The sequence below is a fragment of the Carettochelys insculpta genome, chromosome 29, assembly GCF_033958435.1.
Source record: "Carettochelys insculpta isolate YL-2023 chromosome 29, ASM3395843v1, whole genome shotgun sequence".
NCBI lineage: Eukaryota > Metazoa > Chordata > Testudines > Carettochelyidae > Carettochelys > Carettochelys insculpta.
In genome coordinates, this window is record NC_134165.1 from 11,136,500 (window position 1) to 11,157,795 (window position 21,296).

At 51.5% G+C, this 21,296-nt stretch overlaps 1 protein-coding gene and 1 long non-coding RNA gene across 3 annotated transcripts in view; one reads left to right on the forward strand and one right to left on the reverse strand.

Annotated features, from left to right (window-relative positions):
• Nucleotides 1–3,346, forward strand: part of LOC142003323 (uncharacterized) — a 6,270-nt gene extending 2,924 nt beyond the window's left edge. Inside the window, exons 2-3 of the long non-coding RNA XR_012642810.1 lie at nucleotides 2,707–2,999; nucleotides 3,250–3,346. This is a non-coding gene — a long non-coding RNA (uncharacterized LOC142003323). The remainder of the gene's footprint in view (nucleotides 1–2,706; nucleotides 3,000–3,249) is intronic.
• A 7,340-nt stretch (nucleotides 3,347–10,686) lies between these two features.
• PRR13 (proline rich 13) lies at nucleotides 10,687–20,613 on the reverse strand. 2 transcript variants are annotated; one of them, XM_074979803.1, is made up of 4 exons: nucleotides 20,542–20,613; nucleotides 17,260–17,303; nucleotides 12,640–13,043; nucleotides 10,687–12,068 (listed from the first exon to the last, which is right to left on the reverse strand). In XM_074979803.1, exons 2-4 carry the CDS (start codon nucleotides 17,276–17,278, stop codon nucleotides 12,024–12,026), a joined length of 468 nt encoding a protein of 155 aa, XP_074835904.1. In that variant the 5' UTR covers nucleotides 17,279–17,303; nucleotides 20,542–20,613; the 3' UTR covers nucleotides 10,687–12,023. The 2 variants fall into 2 exon arrangements, with proteins under 2 accessions (XP_074835904.1, XP_074835905.1); XM_074979804.1 differs by lacking the exon at nucleotides 20,542–20,613 and adding an exon at nucleotides 19,077–19,179.
• Nucleotides 20,614–21,296: the final 683 nt, after the last annotated feature.

Here is a 21,296-nt window from a genome sequence, read left to right on the forward strand (position 1 = left end):
CAGCTGTAGATATCCACATCCATGTGGGTGCAGATACCTGCACATATAAAGTGGATAGCCACTAATTTTCAGGGTTCTGGATTCAAAATTTGTATCCACATCTGTATCCTCAAAAATGAGCCCTGAATATCCACATCTGTGGAAGCAGATACCCCTGTAATTTATGGATTTATGGATTTGCAGAGTGCATAAGCCTCATCTGCACAGGGTCTGAAGTGGAAGATTAATATTTTTTAACAAAGCCCTGGTTTACACACAATTTTTGCATCAGTAAGACTATGTTGGTTCACAGTATGACTATGCTGGTGATTTTGTTACCGATGTAATTATACCACTACAATCTTAGTGGGGACACATTTATACCAGCATAAAGGGGCCTTATACTGATGGAGCTTATTTTGCTTCCCACATTGAAATAAGCTACACCAGCGCATGTATTGTATGCCACTATAATTAAAGCAGCTAACTTTCTAGTGCAGATGAGCCCTTGAAAATCACCTGTCTCTTAACTGGATTGTTCCCTGATTTTAGGGTGTGTGTGTGGGCAGGTGCTGCCTTTGAACAAGCTGAACTGGTTTTTATCTGGTTTTCTGCAGAGGGAATTGCCTTGGTTTTTGAAGCTGTATATAGGCGGTATGTGGAAAACAAGAAGCATAAACCCTTTCTTGCCTTTCCTAGTATAGAATCCAGAAATGTAGGTCTGTTCTAACAAAAGCCTCCAATCTGGGGGTACTTCCACAACCGCCCTTGGAGCTTAATTATCCTTATAGGTAGATAATGTTTCCTAACCTCTAACTTAAATCTCCCCCCATGCCGATTAGGCTAATTACTTCTTGTCCTAACTTCAGTGGAGCATCATCCTATAACAGACCTCACACATGATATCAGGCCCCCTGCATCTTCTGAAGACAAAACATTGCCACTGGTTTTAACCTGTCCTCATGCATTTTCTAAACCTTTGAACATCTTTATCACATTCCTCTGTCCACGTCTTTTTAAGGCAAGTCACCCACAACTAGACACAGTGCTCCAGCCTCATCACCTGGGCTAAGCAGAGAGGCTCAGTTACCACCTATGTCTTACATACGATGCTCCTGTTTAAACACCCCAGAATATTAGCTGTTTTTGCAATTGCATCATATTGTTGACTCATATTCAATGTGTGATGCACTATAATCCTTAGGTCCTTTTCAGCATAACAACCAGTCGTTATTTTGAAGCGATGCATTTGACTTTCCCTTCTTAAGCGTTGTGCACTGCACCTGTCTTAAATCAAATTCATTTGGTTGATTTCAGACCAGTTCTGTCAATCTGCATTCTAACCCTGGCTTCCAAAGCCCTGTCAGTGCCTACTGGTTTGGTGTCATCTGCAAATTTTGTAAGCATATTCTCCACTCCAATATCCAAGGGATCAATGAAAATATTGAGTAGTGCTGGGCCCAGGACAGACCCTGCATGACCCCATCAGATATGTCCATCCAGCTTGATAGTGAATCACTGATATTAACTCCTTGGGGACAGTCATTCCACCAGTTTTGCACCCCCTTTATAGTAATTTCATCTACAGCAGTGTCTCTTAAACAATGTTCTGTGGTACGCTGGTGTTCCACAAATAACATGCGGGTGTGCTGTGAGTGTCTGGCACTTTTTTTGATATCGCACACTGATGGTGTATATTTTCTGTGATTAAAACCAAATGCAATGTTACTTCTTCATCACTATGTATATATATGGCCCCATTTCATCTTGAGAGACGGTAGTCAGCAGCAGCGGTGAGGTTTGGTGGGCAGTGTTTGAGTCTGCAGCTTCTCTCGTGGCTTATCCGTCCAATGTTGGATTTGTACGGTCGATTGCAATAACTGCGCGTCAGTCTGTTTCCGAATTCTTGAGTCTGAGAGTTTTTCCTGCTAAGACGAAGTTCTTTTGCGTGACTTGCACATGTACTATCAAAGGATGATGTGCCCTGTCGTAGCAATCGTTGCCAGGTATTTCGATCTGTTGCTGTAGATTCCCAGGAATTTAGATCAATGTTGAATTTTTTCATGGTGTTTTTGCATATGTTCTTGAATCTTAGCTTTGGCCTTCCTCTTGTTCTCGCCCCACATGACAGTTCACCAAAGTGGATTTCTTTGGGAAGATGTTCGTTGCCCATTTTTCTCACATGACCAAGCTATCATAGTCTTCTGCTGTTGAGGATTGCTATAAGGCTGGGTATGCCAGATCCTGACAGGACATCTGCATTTGAAACTATAGCTTGCCAGTTCATATTCTTAATTCTGTGGAGGCTATTGCTATTTTGTTTTTGCTGTACATGTTGCTGTTTGGGGTTTTTTTTGTTTGTTTGGTTGGTTTTTTGGTTTGCCATTTTTTTTTTTAAGAAAATTTTCATAGATGTTCCTCATAAAAAATATTGTTTGGTGTTTCATGGTCTCAGAAAGTTTAAGAAACACTGATCTAGACCACAGTTCCCTCCTTTGCTTATGAAAATATCATACAACACTGCGTGAAAAGCTTTCCTAATCTCAAGCTATAATTTGTCTACAGCTTCACCTGACCCACTAGGCCAATAGCTATGTTGAGGAAATTAAATTAAGTTTATTTGGCATGATTTATTCTTGACAAATCCACGTTTGCTATTATACCACAATAATCGCTCCTTAATGTTTAAAAATGGATTTTTAATTATTTGTTCTTCTATCGTTCCAGGTACTGAAGTTACGCTGACCAGCCTGCGATTCCCCAGGTTTTCTTTGTTCCCGTTTTTAAAGACGGATGCTTTGTTTGTCCTTTTAAAGTCCACTGAGACCTCACCTCTTCACCATGGGTTCTCAAAGACAGTTGCTAATGGTTCTGAGGTTACTTCAGCTGGTTGCTTAAGTGTCCTAGGGTGAATTTCCTCACGCTCCGCTCAATTAAATAGATTTATCTACATATTCTTATCTAATGTACACTTTCCTGCATGTGCATTAACTTTGAAGACACAGAGACATGGATACAAGGTCAGAGCAACATTATTTTGTTGTCTAATGGGTAGACACTGTTTGACTATATTTTCCTGGGAGAATGGAAGAATGCTATGCAGAAGCGGGGAAAAAAGCCTTGAAAAGATTAAAAGTAGAGCAGGGAACATCTGAAAGATGATAACAAAGAAATGAAGGACCAGTCTATCAGATGTATTATTATAGCATAATTGTCAACATTTTAATTATTGCATCTGTTGTGATTCATTGTTCTGCTTGTTTATTTCAGCTTAAGATTTGTATATAACATTCTACTCATCAAAAACTAACACTTCCCCCTGAGACTATCAGGATTCAGCCCTGAAAAGTGTAAATAGCTGTCATCAGGTTAGTCTTTGAGCTACAGACAATCCTGGATCTCTTTAAAGCTCATGGGTGCTCTGGAAACCCTTTTTTCTGGCTGAATGGAAGGAGCAACTAAGCCTCTTTATAAAAAGAGAAGTCCTGTGGCACCTTATAGACTACAGATGTTAGTCTATAAGGTGCCACAGGACTTTTAATTGTTTCTGTGGCTACAGAGCAAGAAGGCTACTAAGCCTCTTTATAGAGCCACGTAGATGGAGAAGACTGAAACTACTGCCCAAGGCAATCAGGCTCAAGGCAAAGTCTGAGCAGTTTTTAGCCGTGATCCCAGCAATTGCTCAGCTAGCAGTAAATGTACATAATTCTGAGTGTGGGTTTTTTTATGTCGGGTGACAATCTTCAGACAGCTGCAGCTCACACTTCTTTTCATCTTGCCTCTCGTATTGTTAATTCTTGGATTATAGCCTGTGGCTAATGCAGTGGCATTTTTGGCTCATACTCCCCCCAGTGTGATATTTTGGCACAAACCCCTCTCTGTAGCACCACTACTATTTGGAGATGGCCTGGATAGGGTTTTTTTGACCATTCAGGGCAGTTTCTCTGGCTACAACCTGTGCCACTCAGAATTGCAAAGCCTAAGGGCCAGATTTTGACAGGTATGTAAGCACCTAGTGGGATTTTCAAAAGTGTTGGAACCTACATGGTTCTGAAAGTCTCAATATCTTTAAAGCAGGGATGAGCAAACTTTTTATGACAAACCCCACTTTTCACCCTAGAATTACCAGGGTCCCCCAACCCATCTAATGTAATCCAAACCAACGCAAATTTTAGTTATATTCATATACAATAAAAGGAAAACCCTTTTGGCACATGTAAGAAAATAAGGTTGTTGAATGTAAAAACTTTATTAATTAGTATTTAAGTGTGAATACACAGACATAAAAACAGTAAGGCTGTGTCTACGCTAGCATTCCTCTTTCGAAACAGACAGTCAAATGAGAGAAATCAAAAATACAAATGAGGCACAGATTTACATCTCCACCGAGGGGCGGGGAGCCAGGTGGCAACCATCTGCGCTCCTCCCAGCTCCCCGAGCCTCGGAGAACCGGGTAGAGGGTAGAAGCCGCCGGTGGTCCCCTGGCTTCGCTGAGCCGGGAGGGAGGCAGCAGATGCAGGTGCTCCCCCGGCTTCCCAAAGGTGCAGAAAAGCGAAGCACCAACTTACCTTATCTTTGGAAGACCCCATGCTGGCTCCCTCTTCCTGTGGCCTGAGAGCTCATCAGCTCTCCAGGTGCTGTCTGGCCAGCAGCTGCACCAGTGCAGGCTGCTGAGAGAAAAGGTCAGCAGGTAGGGGGCCAAATATGGGGCAATTATCCCCATTTAAAAAATAAGCCAGGATGCCTTTCTGGCACCCGAAATACAGGGCTGTCCCACCCCGTACGGGACGGGCGGTCACCCTAGCAAAGCATCACCAAAATACACAGCTCCCGGGGCGCAGGCACAGCTGGAGCAGTGGGTGTGGCAGGAACTGGGCGCAAGGCAGGTGCCGGCTGCTGTTTGTTTCGATGGAGTCCCAGGAACGAGGGCTCCAGGTGTGTTCCTTGTAAGCGAAGCAGCTCACATGGAGGAGAGGGATAGCTCAGTGGTTTAAGCCTGGGCTTGCTAAACCCAGGGTTGGGAGCTCAGCCCTTGAGGGGAGCCAGTTAGGGGTTCTGGAGCAAACAGACTAAATAAGGGATGGTGCTTGGTCCTGCCAAGAGAGCAGGGGACTGGACTCAGTGACCTCCTGAGGTCTCTTCTAGCTCTGTTATTTTAAGAACAGACCGTTCCAACTCCAAACGGAACAACCCCATAAGGTCCCCCAAAGCCACAGGGTGCCCTCTTTAACTCTCCATCCCCTACTGGGGGCGTGTCATGCTTCAGCTGGCTTTATATGAAGCATGCAACCCAACCCTCCTCCCCCATTACAGTTCTGTCTACTTTGTACCGGGACTTGCCCAGCGTGGGGCCCAGACCTCAGAATATCCCCTGAGCTGTGAGTCGTTTGTGTTGTAGAAGCTGCAGCAGCAATACGAGCTACCTTGTGCTAAGTGCCACCCAGAGACAGGGCAATTGATTGGTGTAGCTAGAGCAGAATAACAACCCGGCTGATACAGCTTCTCCTTGGCTGACGCCAGCCCAGCATAGGAGCAAATGCCCGGGTGAGCTGACACCCAGTCCCTGCCAATGGAAGTAGAGAAAGGCCACGCAGAAGGGAACCGGACGTGTTGTCGTCTCGAGTTTATAGATAGGGAAGCTGAGACATTGAGCAATTTTTGCAAAGGCTCCTGAGGAAGAGCTGGGGATTGCACGCAGAGCTCCCCAGCTGCAGGCTAGTGTTGCGCCCTGCAACCATCTCTTTTCTCTTCCCCCCTACCCCATCTCCCCGTCCTGGTCAGCAGGCTCCTGCAAGCATTCCCCGCCTCCATCACGACCTTTTGAATCCCATTGCAAGAGAGGCAGCGAGACAGCCTGGCCCTGGCTCCTGCAGCTGGGCGGCCGAGCTGGCACCACCCCAGCTCCCAGAATAGCCAGATGTACCTGCTAAAATAAATTAGCAGGGAAAGAGCAACTGCCGGGGGTGAAACTGGCAAACCTGTTCCTCAGCGTTCACAGCCCTGCAAAATTCCAGGGGGCTGTTTGCACCTGGCACCTTCGCCACACTCTGATCTGACACCAGAGTCACCCCATTGACACCCGTGGGAGCTGAGCTCAAAATCGGTCTGACCTCATAGCTCTCAGAGCTGGTCTCCCAACTAGATTTCTCCCCGCTGGACAAGTCCATGGGAGCTAGCTGCCGGGGGCGGGGGGCCACAGGAGGAGTCAGAGCCAGGTGATTCAGCAGCTCAGAGAAGGGCCCAAATGTTGCAAAAATCTTATCCTCAAAAATCATTCGCACAAGATCCATGTCTGGGCCCTGCATCAACTGGGCCTCAGGCCTGGTCTGCACCGATCCCCACCCGGGAGCTGAGCTGACCTGAGCTGCGCTGTAGAGGGAAGGAGGTCGACAGAAGAATCTTTGTGTTGATTTAGCTACCGCTGCAACCCAGCGTGGCGGTGAAAAACCCTTTCAATCCCTGTAGGAAGCAGCACCACCATGATGCTATGGCAGAGCAGCACAGACGTGGCCTCTGAAAGGCTGAACACCACATCAGTCATCTACCCCCCTGCAGCCTGCAAACCCCCTTCCTCCCAGGTTCAGGAACAGCACAGGGGTGGGTTAAGAAAGGGTGGGGCCCTGGGACAACAGAGACACAGCCCCCCCCCCACCCCCCAAGATATTAAAATATTAGTGCAACCTCATTATTTATGCTTTAAAATCTATTCATGCTTATTAGTGCTCAGGCTGCCTCATAAAATGACACAAATTCACTTTAAACTGAGCAGGACACGACCTTTCTTTTGTTCCCTTTAAACAAAAAGGTGTCACGGCGCCTCGAGGCCCCTCACGCTTGGGGCAACTGCCCCTTTCGCCTCTATATTAATCCGCCGCTGCGACTGTGTGATCTGCCAGGATCAACCAGGAGCCAGGCCAGTGCTCAGCCTGTGAGGTGGTGAGACGGACACAGCTACACTATGGCTTCTGCAGGGCCCCACACAGTGCTGGGGTACAGACTTCTCACCTCCACCAAAGGGATTTTCCAGGCAAGTCCCTTGCTGGAGCAGCAGTTGCTTTGGGTTATCGTGTAACCCAAACTTGGGACCTCTGGAGCGTAGTGCAGGAGCCTCTACAGCTGATTCTCAGTTAAGGCTGCAGAAGAGGCTCATTGTGTCTTGATGTAAGGGGGTCTAGGTGCCAATACAGAGGACAATGAACCACACCCCAAGGTGTGCGTGTTACAGCTGCGCCAAAGAAGAAGTCTGAATTTTCCCAAAATGGAATCTGGTGCAGGGGTATGTGTGGGGTCCGAGAAGAAGTTTGGTACAAGGATGGGGTTGTGATCTGGGCCGGAGTATTGGGGTGCAGAGGCTGGGGCAGAGTATTGGGGTGCAGGAGAGGTTCTGGCCTTGGGGAGGAGTGTGGAAAGGGGTGCAGTGTCTCAGAGGAAGTCGAGGTGCAGTGGAAGAGGCAGGCTCTGGTGAGGCACTTACCTAAGCAGCTCCTGGCCAGCAGCGGTCTCAGGCAGGCTCCCTTGCCTGCCAGCAGCGCCCCCTGTCTGCCAGCAGCCCCAGCTCATTGGCAGTTCAGCATGGATCTCTGCACTGTGGGAGGGAAGACTTCACCCATTGTCCCCCGCCCAGGAAACTGTTTGATCCCATTGGCCTCTTTTGTGCACTACCCCCACCTCTAGCAAGATGTCTCATCTCCTATGGCCAGAGATTGGCCGATGGGAGCTGAGAAATTGTGCTGCACTACCTTCACCCCTATTTCTCAGTTCTCATTGGCTGAGAGGTTTTGCAGGAGGTGGGTGCGGTGTGTGAAACCAGCCAATGAGAGATTTTCCTTGGGGGGCGGGGGAAGCCAAAGCTCTCCCCTGCTGGAGCCATAGGGCCATCCGCAGGCCAGATTAAAAAGTTTGGAGGGTCACGTCTTGCCTGCCCTTTTCTACTAGGGCTGATTTCAAGCACCGCAATTGGTACCCATCATCGTGGTTGTTTTCAGGAAGTGCACCTGTGCACAAGGACCTGGATCAAGACCATTAGCTCACTGGGCACAAGACAGCCCATAAGACTGGGTGGACAGCCAATGGCGCAAAGCTGGGGAAAGCTAGTACATCACCTAAAAATAAAGGGTCAGGGCCTGTTCCCAGTCCCTAAAAATACAGATTTAGTCACTGAACTGGTGCTGGTCTTGAAAATTACTTCCAGACTTAAGGGTGGGAAATAAGCTGGGCTAGCAGAAGAATTCTCTCAATCTGGCTACATCGAGGCTGGGGCTTGGGTCACCTTAATCACAGGCCATGAGGAAATTCACACCCCAAGCACTGTTGCAGCACAGCTAGGCCAACCTAGATTTTAAGCACAGACCAGAGCACAGACAGGCAGCCGGCCACCAGTTTTGTTGTCTGGTTTTTATCTGGAGGAGGATTTAACCAGGGCCATCCAGGGTGGGGAGCAGAGCCCGGGGTAAGTGCCCCCAGTCTCTCAGGTGCCCCCCCCCAGCTGCATGCCCTTCCCCTTCTCTGCTCCACTCTCACCCTGGCCCCCTCCACAGCCAACATGGCTGGGGATTACCTGCAGGGGGGACAGCGAACTGAAGCAGCAGCCACAGGCGGTCAACTTCCCTCCCCCTGGGCTTCCCTCTGCCACTCTACACTCACCGTGCTGCACTCCACCACTGCCTCCCCACCTGCTGAGCCCCACTCCTCTGTGGGCAGCTGGGAGTGGAGGCCTCGGTGGGCCACGAGACGGCAGCAGCAGAGCACAGCCAGCTGCCGTTCGCTCTGTGGGGGGAGTGCAGGGCAGGGGAGAGCCAAGGAGAGGTGACCCCCTGCAACTCCTGCTGCCTTCATTTGCCCCCGCCAACCACACCCCATTCCCATCCGCAGGACGGCTAATGCAGCCAGTGCAGGGGCCCCCCAAAAGCACACGGATGGGGCGGCTGCCCTCCCGCATACTCGGCAACATGCTGGGATCCATGCTGAGCGTGGGCTGCAGCCAGTGGGGACTTGCAGCATAGCCAAACACTGTTAAAAGCCAGGAGACTTCAAAACTATTGGGGGAGGGGGATTGGCCATCTAATATCTAAGCCCGTAGCTCGCCATCTTTCCAGACTACTGTCCCCTTTTCCTAGGCGTTGTCTCTCTTGTGTACTCCCAACTTTCATCTCACTTAAAAATTCCTTGCTTACAAAATAAGGCATAAAAATACAAAAAAAGTGTCCCAGCCCACTAGTGCTGAAAGGTTGCTTCTTTTTACACTTTTACCGTAAAATTATAAATCAGTTGGAACATAAATATTGTACTTAGCATTTTAGTGTATCACATATCCATCAACAGAAACAGGTTACGTACGTATGAAATTTTAGTTTGCACTGACTCCGCTAGTGCTTTCTATGGAGCCTGTTGCAAACATAGGCAAATAGCTAGAGTTGATGTAACCCCTGGAAGACCTCTGTGTATCCCCAGAGATAGGTGCATGTCTGAGTGGAGAGCCACTAGTCCAGGGACCATCTTTTTGTTCTGCATCTAGCACAGTGAGGTTGGACTCAGATTCGCCACAAAGAAAAACAGCAACAACAAGTAGCATTTAAGCTTTGCTCTGCACCCGAGGGTGAGATCCATTTAAAAAAAGTAAGTTCGCACATAATCATGACTTCTGGAGCTGGCGCCTCAGGAAAAAACACACCAACCATTGGGAGCTTTACTGACATGGACAAGAAGGGGCAGATCTCAAACCACAAGCTGAAACTGGAACTAGGAATGCGCTGAGCAAGACACAGAGCGTCATTCTTCTGCTCTACTCTGCGCTATTAGGCGTCAGTTTGAGTATTGTGTCCAGTTCTGGACCCCACCTTTCAGGAAAGATGCAGAAAAATTGGAGAAGGTCCAGAGAAGAGTGGCAAGAATGATGAAAGTTCTAGAGCCCATGAGCTACAAGGGAAGACTGAAAGAACTGGGCTTGTTTAGTTTAGAACACAGAAGACTGAAAGGGGACATGATAGTGGTTTTCAAGTACTTAAGAGTGTTACAAGGAGGGAGAATAATTGTTCTCCTTGGCCTCTGAGAATAGGACAAGAAGCAATGGTCTTAACCTGCAGCAAGGGAGGTTTAGATTGGACATCTGGAAAAGCTTCCTGTCAGGGTGGTTAAACACTGGAATAAATTCTCTCGGGAGGTTGTGGAATCTCCATCACTGGAGATACTTAAGAGCAGGTTAGACAGACATCTGGACGATCCTTGGTCCTGCCATGAGGGAAAGGGACTGGACTAGATGACCTCTTGAGGTCCCTTCCAATTCTATGATCCTACCGACATAGCACAAGCCCATAGAGAGGTGTGCAAACCCTGAGGCTGGGGTCTCTCTCACTCACAGCTCAGCCCAGCAGAAAAGCTTCAGCCCTGGCACATTGACAGATTCTGCAGGGAACAACCAGAGACACAGTGGGACGCTGAACCAGACACAGCTGTCACAGTGGCTGTCCCCAGGGCTGAAGCTCTCCACGCCTGAGAACACAAGCGGCTACAGGCTGAACTGAAGAACGAAGGCTCCTTCTGCAGGGCTGCAACTGCCCTGTGCGGCTGGGAGACCCAGGAAAGCCCACTGCCCAGTGGGTTAAGCCTGCAATTGAAAGCCGACACCTCCCACGCCCGGGTGGAACAGACGGCAGCAGATGGTGGGACGCCACCAGCTCCTTGGATACACCGAGTGCAGCAGTTCAGTGCTAAAACCAAAAGACCTTTATTGGAAAAAGCAAGGAACAGTCCCAAGTACAGAGCAGGTAAAGGAGACGATTCCCGCAGCCGGCGGGATTAAAGCATGCATGCACAGGAGCACCACGCAACACAAGCCGCCATGGCTAGTCCAGCTCCATCGTGGTGCCCCCTGTGCCAGCGTGCAGCCCTCGGGCATCAAAACCATCCCAAAGACAGCCCTGAGCCACGTCACAGTTTCATCCTGCAGCCCTGAGTCACCTTCTTCAGCCTGAAGAGGGAGCCCTCAGATACTACAGATCCCAGCATGCCTTGTTCCAGTCCAGCCGCTGAGCTCATTTGGGAGCATAGCATGCTGGGACACAGTCTTCCAAGCTCATGCATATGAGCTCGTGACATGACGTGGCTGCATTCTGTTCTGTTTTTACACAGGGTCAGCCAGGCTGTATTTGGGTGGCGTCTACAACCCCTTACTAAGGGGCCCTCTTGGCATACTGGCCTCCGGACTCCAGCCCTTTCCTTACAAGACCCTCGATAGGGGCCAGGAGAGAAAGCTCCCACTAAAATCAAGTTTAAAACTCTCCCTGATCACGTACATTCATTGGCAACAGGAGACATGCTGACTGTTAATTCCCAGAGCTGCTATTCCCAGCACTTTTGTGATTAGCATCTACTTAGACTACCTCCCCCGTCCAACCCAGAAGGAACATCCTACCGGAAAATGGACAGCTGGGGGCAGACTGTTCCAAAGTCACTTGGATGTCCAAATTCCTGACGCCTTTGGAAAACAAACCTGCCTCTCAGGCAGTCAGCAACATCCCCAGATTTCTGCAGACCAGGCAGAAGGGGCTGGGACACCAACAGATGAAGGAAACGCCTGGTGCGGGTGCCTTGGTTTGCAGGAGCTTATTCTGGAATTGCATCACGAACAGGGCACAGGCTGGGAAACAGGACAGTCCAGATTTAAGTCTGGAAGGGACTTAAAAAAAAGAAGAAGAGCTCCGAGTCCCAACTGCAACAGCGCTATAGGGCTCCTGCTTTTTAACACCAGGCCCCCGATGCACCTGCCTTTAATGATAAGGGTGCTCCTCTGCGGATTGCACCCATGATCGCCCTCACCACTTCAGAGACATCCAGATGAGACATGGCTCACCAAGGCTTCCTGTTCTGTGCCATTCTCAGTCCTGGGGATTTTAGTCTCTATCCCAGCCCTGTTACACAGGCTGAGCCTTCGGGGAGGGGTGGGACTGGCACGGGCCCAGTCACCCAGTGGCTTGGCTGTAGCAGGGGAAGATCTCTGTCTGGTCTGCAGGAAGCATGCGTGGCTGGAAGGTGAAGGGAAGCCTCGGTCAGTCGCTGCTGCTGCTGGAGGAGGAGGAGGATGAGGACGAATGCTGCAGGAAGGGGGAGAGAAACCATGAGATTTGGGGGTTGGCAGGTGGATGGAAGAGAACAGAACAGAAGGGGGCACCCCTCTGACAGAGCCTTGACCTGCTGCCTGTGGAAGCAGGGCTCCATCCCCACAGGGAACCCCCTGCCAAGCCCATCACACATCACGGAGCTTACAGAGTTGGGGGTCAAGGGGGGAGTCTTGAGTTACTGCCAGCACCCACCTCTGCCATGTAGCCGTGTCAGCAGGATGCCCCTCCCATGCCCAGAGGAGTTCCCCTCATTGCTTTACCCCTCCCTCCACTAAAGCGGGGTCTACCTTACCCACAGAAACTAGGAACTAAGCCAAACCCCTCCAAACTCCCATGGATCCAGCAGCGCTGGCTGAATTCACACCAGCTTCCACGAGGCGGAAGGGGCCACAGCCCCACCCCTGAACTAGCCAGCCCCCAGCCCGGGCCAGGCTCAGGGACAGCACTACTTGCTGAACAGGCTGGTGGGAAGCACCCACATGCCTCCCCTAACCCGGAATGCACCTGTACCCCACCCCCACTTGCCAGAATGCCCCCTCCAGACCTTGCCATGCTTGTGCAGCTTGTGCGGCTTGTGCTGCTTGTGGGCCTTCTTCATCTTCTTCCTCATCTTCTTTGCTGCCTTCTTGTCCAGCACGTGGGTCCCAACAGCAACGGCCCCAGGCAACAGGGGGTTAACACCCATCCCCCCAGGCATGCCAGGAGCAGGCGGTGGGTAAGGGCCCACAGGGTAGCCAGGCTGCAGGCCAGGGCAAGGGGGTTGCACTGGGTGACCCGGGGGATATGGAGGCTGCCCGGGAACACCTGGTGGAGGGATGGGATAGGAACCAGGGGGTGCTGGGCCCGGTGGGAAAGCAGGGTTCCCCGGGGGTGGGAACGCAGGGTTGGTGCCAGGCGGGTACGAAGGGTTAGGCGGGTAGGTCGGTCCGGGGTAGGCACCGGGCTGTCCTGGAAGGAGAATAAATCAGGGTCATAGCCAGCAAGAGAAGTGAGATACACTGTGGAGTGATAACACCCCTCCAGCATGGCCCTGCTCTCAGCCCCAGCCTGCAGCACCATGGAGGCTTCCCAGCCTCACCGCCTGCATTAAAATCCTAGGGCTGGAAGGGACCTCGGGAGGTCATCTATCCAGCCCCTGCTTCAAGCAGGATCAGCCCCAACGAAATCATCCCAGCCAGGACTGTGTCAAAGAGGGACATAAAAACCTCTAAGGATGGAGATTCCACCACCTCTCTAGGCAACGCATTCCAGTGCTTCACCACCCTCCTGGTGAAATAGTTTTTCCTAATATCTAACCTACGCATCTCCCTCTGTAACTTCAGACCATTGCTCCTTGTTCTGCCGTCTGTCACCACTGAGAACAGCCTCTCTCCATCCTCTTTAGAGCTCCCCTTTAGGAAGCTGAAGGCTGCTATTAAATCACCCCTCAGTCTTCTGTAAACTAAATTGGCCCAAATCCCTCAGCCTCTCGTCATAGATTAAGGGGCTGGAGCACAAGACCATTTTTGTTGCCCTCCACGGAACCTGCTCCAGCCCAGCCACATCCTTTTTATACTGGGGGGCCCAAAACTGGACACAATATTCCAGATGTGGCCTCACCAGTGCCAAATAGAGGGGAACCACCACTTCTCTAGACCTGCTCACAGTGCTCCTCCTAATGCACCCTAATATGCCATTAGCCTTCTTGGCTACAAGGGCGCACTGCTTACTCATATCCAGCCTTTCATCCACCATAACCTCTAGGTCCCTTTCCGCTGTACTGCTGCTGAGCCAGTCAGTCCCCAGCCTATAACAATGCCTGGGATTCTTCTGTTCATCCCCATGACAGCACTGGGGGGCAACACTGAGCAGTACAGGGCCTGGTTTGCCTCTGGGGGCAATTGACCAGGTCCTGGGGATCTAAGATCACTATTACAACGGCACAAGCTAGAGGAGCAGCTCCATTGGCTTAGCAGACTCCAACCTCCATATGTTTCTGATGCCAGCGGGGCATGGGCATAGGAATGGCCAGACTGGCTTAGACTAATGGTCCCTCAAGCCCAGTATCCTGTCTTCCGCCCGCAGCCAGGGCCAAATGCTGCTTAGGGAACCAACAGAACAGGGAAACGTACCAAGAGACCCAGCTCCTGGCCATCAGTACATGGGGTGTGTTGCTGTCTGTCTTGGGAGATAAGCCATTGATGGGACTAACCTTCAGGAACCTCTTACTCTTTTTTGATCTGTCTTATACTTCTGGCCTTTACAACACCCCCCAGAAATGAATTCCACAGGCTGACATTGTGTGAGCGAGTACAGGTTGAACCTCTTCTCCAGCACCCTCAGGGCCTGACCCGGTGCCAGACGAGAGAATTTGCCAGACCATGGGAGGTCAATATTGTCCAGCACGTTAGCAACACTTCCCCTGTTTATTGGGCTCTTAGAAGACATTTAGGGGTAAATCACAGCTAAATAACGGCACACACTGAGAGCCAGGCCTAGTGGGTGGAAACAAACTTTATGAGACTGCAGACAAGTTGGCCACACCCATGATGAGGGGTCATCTGGCTAACAAACGCCATATGCCGGACCAGGGATGTTGCGGGATGAGAGTTATGCATTAGAGAGGTTCAACCTGTACTTCCTTTTGTTTTAAGCCCGCTGCCTTTTCATTTCATTGGGTGACCTCAGGTTCTTGTCTTATGGGAAGAGGTAAACAACACTTTCTTATTCACCTTCTCCACCCCGACATGATCTCAGAGCCCTCTGTCAGATCCCTTCTTCGTCATCTCTTTTCGCTTTCTCCACATGGAAGCTGTTTCAGACCCCTAATAAATTTTTGTTGCTCTTTTCTGTACTTATTCCAATGCTAATATATCGGTTTGGAGAGGCAGCAACCCGAATGACACAGTATTCAAGGGATGGGAGCACTACAGGTTTATTATAATACCAATACGGGTTGAACCTTTCACATCATGCTGGATTATGGAGTTTGTTATGCAAACATTCTGGATTAGAGTTAGCCAAATGACTACCTATCATGGGTCTGGCCAAGTCTCCCAGGGTCCCATAAAGTTGGTTCCCAGCCACCAGGCCTGGCTCTCAGAGTTCTGTGCTGTTATTTAGCTGTAATTTAGCCCAATGTCTTCTAAGAGTGCAGTAAACAGTGGAAGTGCTGGTAATGTGCTAGACGATATTGACCTCCCGTTGTCCGCCACATTTTCCCGTCCAGCACCGGTCAGGTCCCAGGAGCCCTGGTTTAGAGAGGTTCAACCTGTACATATTTTTCTGTCTCATTATCTATCCCTTCCCTAAGGGATCCTAATACCCTACCGGTATTTTTGGTTACTGCTGCATGTTGAGCGGATCACGGAATCCTAAGGCTGGAAGAGACCTCAGGAGGTCATCTAGTCCAGCCCCCTAACTGAAGCAGGATAAACCCCCACTAAATCATCCCAAGCCGGGACTTAAAAACCTCTGGGGATGGAGATTCCACCACCTCTCTAGGCAACGCATCCCAGTGCTTCACCACCCTCCTAGTGAAGTGTTTTTTTCCTAATATCCAACCTACACCTCTCCCTCTTCAACTTTAGACCATTACTCCTTGTTTTGTCATCTGTCACCACTCAGAACTGCCTCTTTCCATCTTCTTTAGAGCCCCCTTTCAGGAAGCTGAGGGCTGCTATCAAATTGCCCCTCATTCTTCTCTTCTGCAAACTAAAGCCCAAATCCCTCAGCCTCTCCTCACCGGTCATGTGCTCCAGCCCCCTAATCATTTTTGTTACTCTCCACTGGACCTGCTCCAATGCATCCACATGCTTTCTATACTGGGGGGCCCAGAACCAGATGCAATCCTCCAGATGAAGCCTCACCCGTGCTGCAGAGGGGAATAATAATAAGTTCTCTAGATCTGCTAAAAACACTCCTTGTAATGCACCCCATATTCTGTTTTGAAAGAACTAGCTACAGTGACTTCCAGATCTCTTTTCTGAGTGGCAACAGCTACATTAACCCTCATCATTTTGCATGTATAAATGGCATTTGTTTTCATTTGTTTTCCAGTGCTCATCACTGCATTCACTGCCATTGAATTTCATCTGCCCCCCTCGCCCCATTCTGTGAGATTTCTTTGTAACTCTTTGCCGTTTTGAACTTACCTATCTTCAGTAATTTTGTATTATCTGCAAACTCTGCTGCCTCATTATTTACCCCTGGTATCCAGATCACTGATTAATACCCTGAACAGCACAGGTCACAATACAGATCCTTGATGTACTCTGCTATTTCTTCCTGCTCTTTGTTTCCTATCTTTTAACCAGTTACTGATAAGTGACCGGCCCTCCCCTTTAGCCCCCAAGTGCTCACTCGGCTTAAGAGCCTGCGGTGAGGGACCTTGTCAAAGCCTTTCTGAAAGTCTGAGTACACTATAGACCCTGGATCTCCCTTGGTCACATGTTTGTTGATCCCCCCTTCAAAGAATTCTAATATTGGCGAGATGTGAATTCTCTTTACAAAACTCACATTGACTTTTCCCCACTGGATCCCATTCCTGTTCTCTTCTACCGTTTCAACCAATCTGCCTACCATGAAGTTATGGTTACCAGCCTGTAATTACCAGGATCACCGTTGGAGCCTTTTTTAAAGATCATTACATCAGCTAACCTCCAATCATCTGGGACAGAGGCTGATTTTAGCGATCAGTTACCTAGTGCACCTAGCAGTTCTGCAATTTCATCCGAGTCCCTTGAGAACACCTGGGTGCATTTCTGCTGGTCCTGGTGATTTATTACTATATAATTCCACAACTCCCTCTGTTGACATTTCAGTCTGGGATAGTTCCTCAGACATGTCACCCAAAACAAACAGCTCAGGCACGGGAATCTCCCTCTCATGCTCTGCAGCGAAAACTGACACAGAGTTAGCAAGGGGCGCACGTTGTGCCTGCATCCCACAGAATCTGCCAACAAAGCCTCCAGCTCATTTCACACAGAATCATAGACTTCAAGGGCTGGAAGAGACCTCAGGAGGAGACCCCAGGCCCACCTGGGCTAGATTTGAACTTGTCACTTTAAGGGTAGACTGTCCCCCTTCTTTCCCCTGCAGGGCAAACAAGAAGGTATCAGAAGGGAAGCCAGAGGAGCAGTTAAGCAACCCACCAGACTTCCCACGGCTCCTGTTCCCCCCTCACCTGCATTGGGATTCCACATGGTTGCAGAGGAGATGTCTCGTCACCTGCAGGGAGAGAGACTGTTAAGCAAAGGGAATGAGCAGCATAGGTCAGCCAAGTCTCTGGCCCAGCAGTGGATTGGCCCAGCCAGCCCTAGAGCTTGGGGGATGCTGCCTGGGGCCAGCTTGCTGCCTGCATCCCTAACAGAGATCTGGGCCTACCCTAGAGAGTCTGACTAGCGCCAGGGCTCTCAAGCATCATTGCACCATGATCCCCCCACTGATAAGCAAAACAATAACCCAGTGCATGGGGGTCGGAGAGAGGAGCAAAGCAAAGCTCAGGCTTCAGCCCTGGGGCCCAGCATTCCTTGCAAGCTGAGCACCTGGGAAACCACCCCGGAGAGAGTCAGATGCTGCCCAGCTGATTAGCAGAACACCCACAGCGCTCAGCATGCTTCTGTTGGTGGTGCACACATGCACAGACCTTGGTGCACACAAAATTTATTCCACATAGGAATGGAAAGAACGAATGGGAACCCTGGTTGCTACCCACAGCTTGCGAACTGCTGCACTAGGCGAGGGATGGAAAGGAGGCCGGAGAGGAGCAGCAATTTGCTCTGGGTCACCGTGGCAAAACCCAACTCCATGCTCTAGCCACTAGGCCCCAGGGCCCCCTCAAAAGGCAGCTCAGGGTGTTAATTTCCCCTTCCTCCTGGCAAGGAGAAGTCCACAGCCCCCCACCCTCCCGCTCTCTCTTCCACTAGCCCCAGAGCGCAGCCTGCGTACCCATGCAAACGAGCACGCAGCGGAACAAACAGGATCGCAGCAGGAAGTGGCTGCCGCACCTCTCCAGCCACACAGGAGAGGCTTGGAGCAACCCATGCAGCCAGAGTTCAGCCTGACGCTCCCCTCCATTGCACACGCCTGCCAAACAGAGGCACTGGGACACCTACTGGGAGAGGCCACCGGGCTGGTTCAGAGCTCCCCTGCCCCGAGTTCCTAGCCAGGCACTCCCATATCTTCGCCACTTCCGCCATCACCATCCTCCAATGCTGTGCCACACTCCCCCTTCCCCCCAGCCCTCTTCAAACTAGGGATGTGCAATCCTGTTTAATGAATCCATTAAACAGTTAATTAAACAGGGACCACAGCCAGGGGCTGCTCTGGCCAGGCTGGAGCACCTCCACCCATGGTGGATGCGGGGCTGCTCCAACCTCCAATGGTTAACAGAACCCATAAGCCTCAACCGTTTATGGTTGGACTTGCCCATTAACCAGTTAACCATTAACAGCCGTACTTCAATCACCACTTAGCCTCTGCTTGAAGCCATCCGCTCCCCTCTCTACCCATCCCCAAAGACCTTACAGCCAAGCTATGGGCAAGGGCACCCCTTCCCCTGCAGTAAGCTGAAAGCCAAACCTCTAGAGAGCTCATCCTCTCTGGACACCCGCTCGGTAACAGTCACCAGTAAAGAACTGGACTGAGATGGGAGAAGGGGGTCCCCTACGCAGACCCCCCCCCCCCAACTCCCTTGGAGGAGCATGGGAAGGGAGGCATAAGAGGGGTGCCTGTGAAAACCCCTAGCTCAGCATCAGCAGTTGGTGCATGATGGGAAGAGGGTTGGAGGATCAGGGATAGAAACACTCAGGAGAGAACAGTTTGCTACAAGGAATGAGCCTATTCCAGCACCGTCCCAGCCACCCCCACCACATGCACAAAGATCTGCACACAAACAACATAGCCAGTCAAATCCATTCAGAGCCCAGAGAAACTGACCCAGCCGGTACCAGGCCACCCTCCCAGGCAGAGCAGAGTCCAAGGGCAGCCAGCACAAAGTACCTGAGCAAGGTTGCCCCACCCTTGAGATCTCAGCAGTTTTGAAAGGTCAGAAGCAGGGAGCAGCCTGGAGACACCCCACCCCAGGTCCCTGTAGGCGGGGAGACAGCCAGCCAGGAGTGATTTGTACTGAAAGAAGTTGAAGCAAGTTTTTTTTTTTTTTTTAAATGCTCCTAACTGACATAGAAAGGTCAGAGGGACCTTTCTGAACCACCAGCCACCTCCAAAAGTTTAGGGGGGAAGGGGGAAAGCAGCCCCCAAGAGGTCTGTAGCCAATCAGAACTATTCTAGCTCTCTACAGATAAGACTCAAACCTGGATGCACAAAATATGGGGAGAGAAGAGGGTGTGCAGGGCAGGCAGACAGAGAGACACAGATAGAAGAGGGTTCGGGGTGCAGGAAAGGGTAGATGGGTCACGGAGTGACTGACAGGTGTGGGCGGGGTACACACACTCAGAGAAATAGACAGGGGTGAGCAGGGGAGAGGCACAGGGGGTGGACAGGTGCATATGCAGAGGGGATGCTGGGGGGGATGGACACGCTAAGAGCTGTTCAAGGGGGAACACAGGGAGGGAGGGATGGAAACGAGAATGGTGCATGCGGGGGCGGGGGCAGGGGCACAGGTGACTCGTAGGAGCACAGGGGTGGGGGACACCACCCCCCATGTCACTGCCAAAATTGTACTTGCTTGTTGGGGTGCCCCCTCCCTGCACCCCTCCACTTGCAGGAACCCATCACCTTTGGGGGGGGGGTGTTCACATAGGAACAGACAGAGAGGGGTGTGCGGTGGGGGATGCGCAGACAGATGGATAGGGCACGGGGGCGGGGGGGTCACACAAAGGAAGAGACCGAGGGGGGCACTCGGGGACGGACAGATAAACGCTAGTGCATGCAGGGAGGGCCACGCAGATGGGCAGACAGAGGGGCATGCGGGGTGGGGGGTGCACAATAGAACAGAGGGGTGCTCGGGAGAGAGGGACAGATGCGGGGTGTGGGGGAGACTCAGTGGGCCAGACAGACAGACGGACCCAGGTGCGTGCAGAGGGGCAACGGGACAGACAGAGGGACGCTCGGGAGAGACAGACAGACAGAGGGACGCTCGCACGGGACACACAAGGGTGCTGGGGGGGGGGGGGCACACAAAGGGACAGATGGGGGTGCGGGGGAAAGTCAGTGGGACAGACAGACGGACGGACAGACAGAGGGACAGACAGACAGAGGGACACTTGGGGACGTACGGCCAGACCCAGGTGCGTGCAGTGGGACAGACAGACGGGTGCTCGGGACGGACGGACAAAAGGTCACCCGCGGGGGACAGAAAGGGGTAGGTGCCGAGGGGGGCACACGGAGGGACGGAGGGGCACTGGGTGGGGCGGACGGACGGAGGAGGTGGGGGACTCAGTGGGACAGACAGACAGACAGACAGACAGACAGACAGACAGACAGACAGACAGACCCGCCCGCTCACCTGCGCACCCCCTGGGCTCCACTCCCGTCTCCCCCGCTGTGCCCCGCCGGCTTCCGGGAACGCAGATGTCCCCGGCCCGCTCTGCCCCCATTGGCTGGCGCCGCCCGGGGTCGACCTCGCACTGGCTGACTCCGCTGTCCGTCCCGCTGACCCCGCTTAAAGGGCCACGCCCGGCTGGTGGTGCGGGGGTGGAGAGGAGAGTCGCGCCTGACTCCCTTGGGAGCCGGGCATAGACACGCTGCGGGGACGCCCTAGTCCTGGGAGGCGGGGGCCGTGTCTCCGGACTCCTGGGTTCTCTCCCCAGCTCCCGGAGGGCAGTGGGGTCTAGGGGTTAGAGCGGGGGGGCGGTTTGCAAAGTGGGAGTTAGGACTCCTCAGGCTCCGCAGCAGCAGGGAAGTGTCGTCTAGTGGTTAAAGATGGGGACTGGGGATCAGGGCTGCTGGATTCTTTCCCTAGTTCTAGGTGGGGGCGAGGGGGGCATGATCAGCTATTTGGAGCAAGTGACTGGGTCTGCTGAACTCCTACGTTGTGTCCTTTGTAGGGAAGTGCCAGGGGCAGGTCAGACGGGGAGCAAGATCTGGGACTACCGGGTTCTCCTGATTTGCTGTGCAACTGGCTGTGTCTCATCAAGTGATCTGCGCCTCAGTTTCCCCATCTGGAAAACAGGGATAACAACTCCAGTCCACAGCGGGAGCATGAAGGGGCAAGGTGTGGAGGAGGCTTGTGAGGCTTAACTCACTCATGCTTGGGAAATG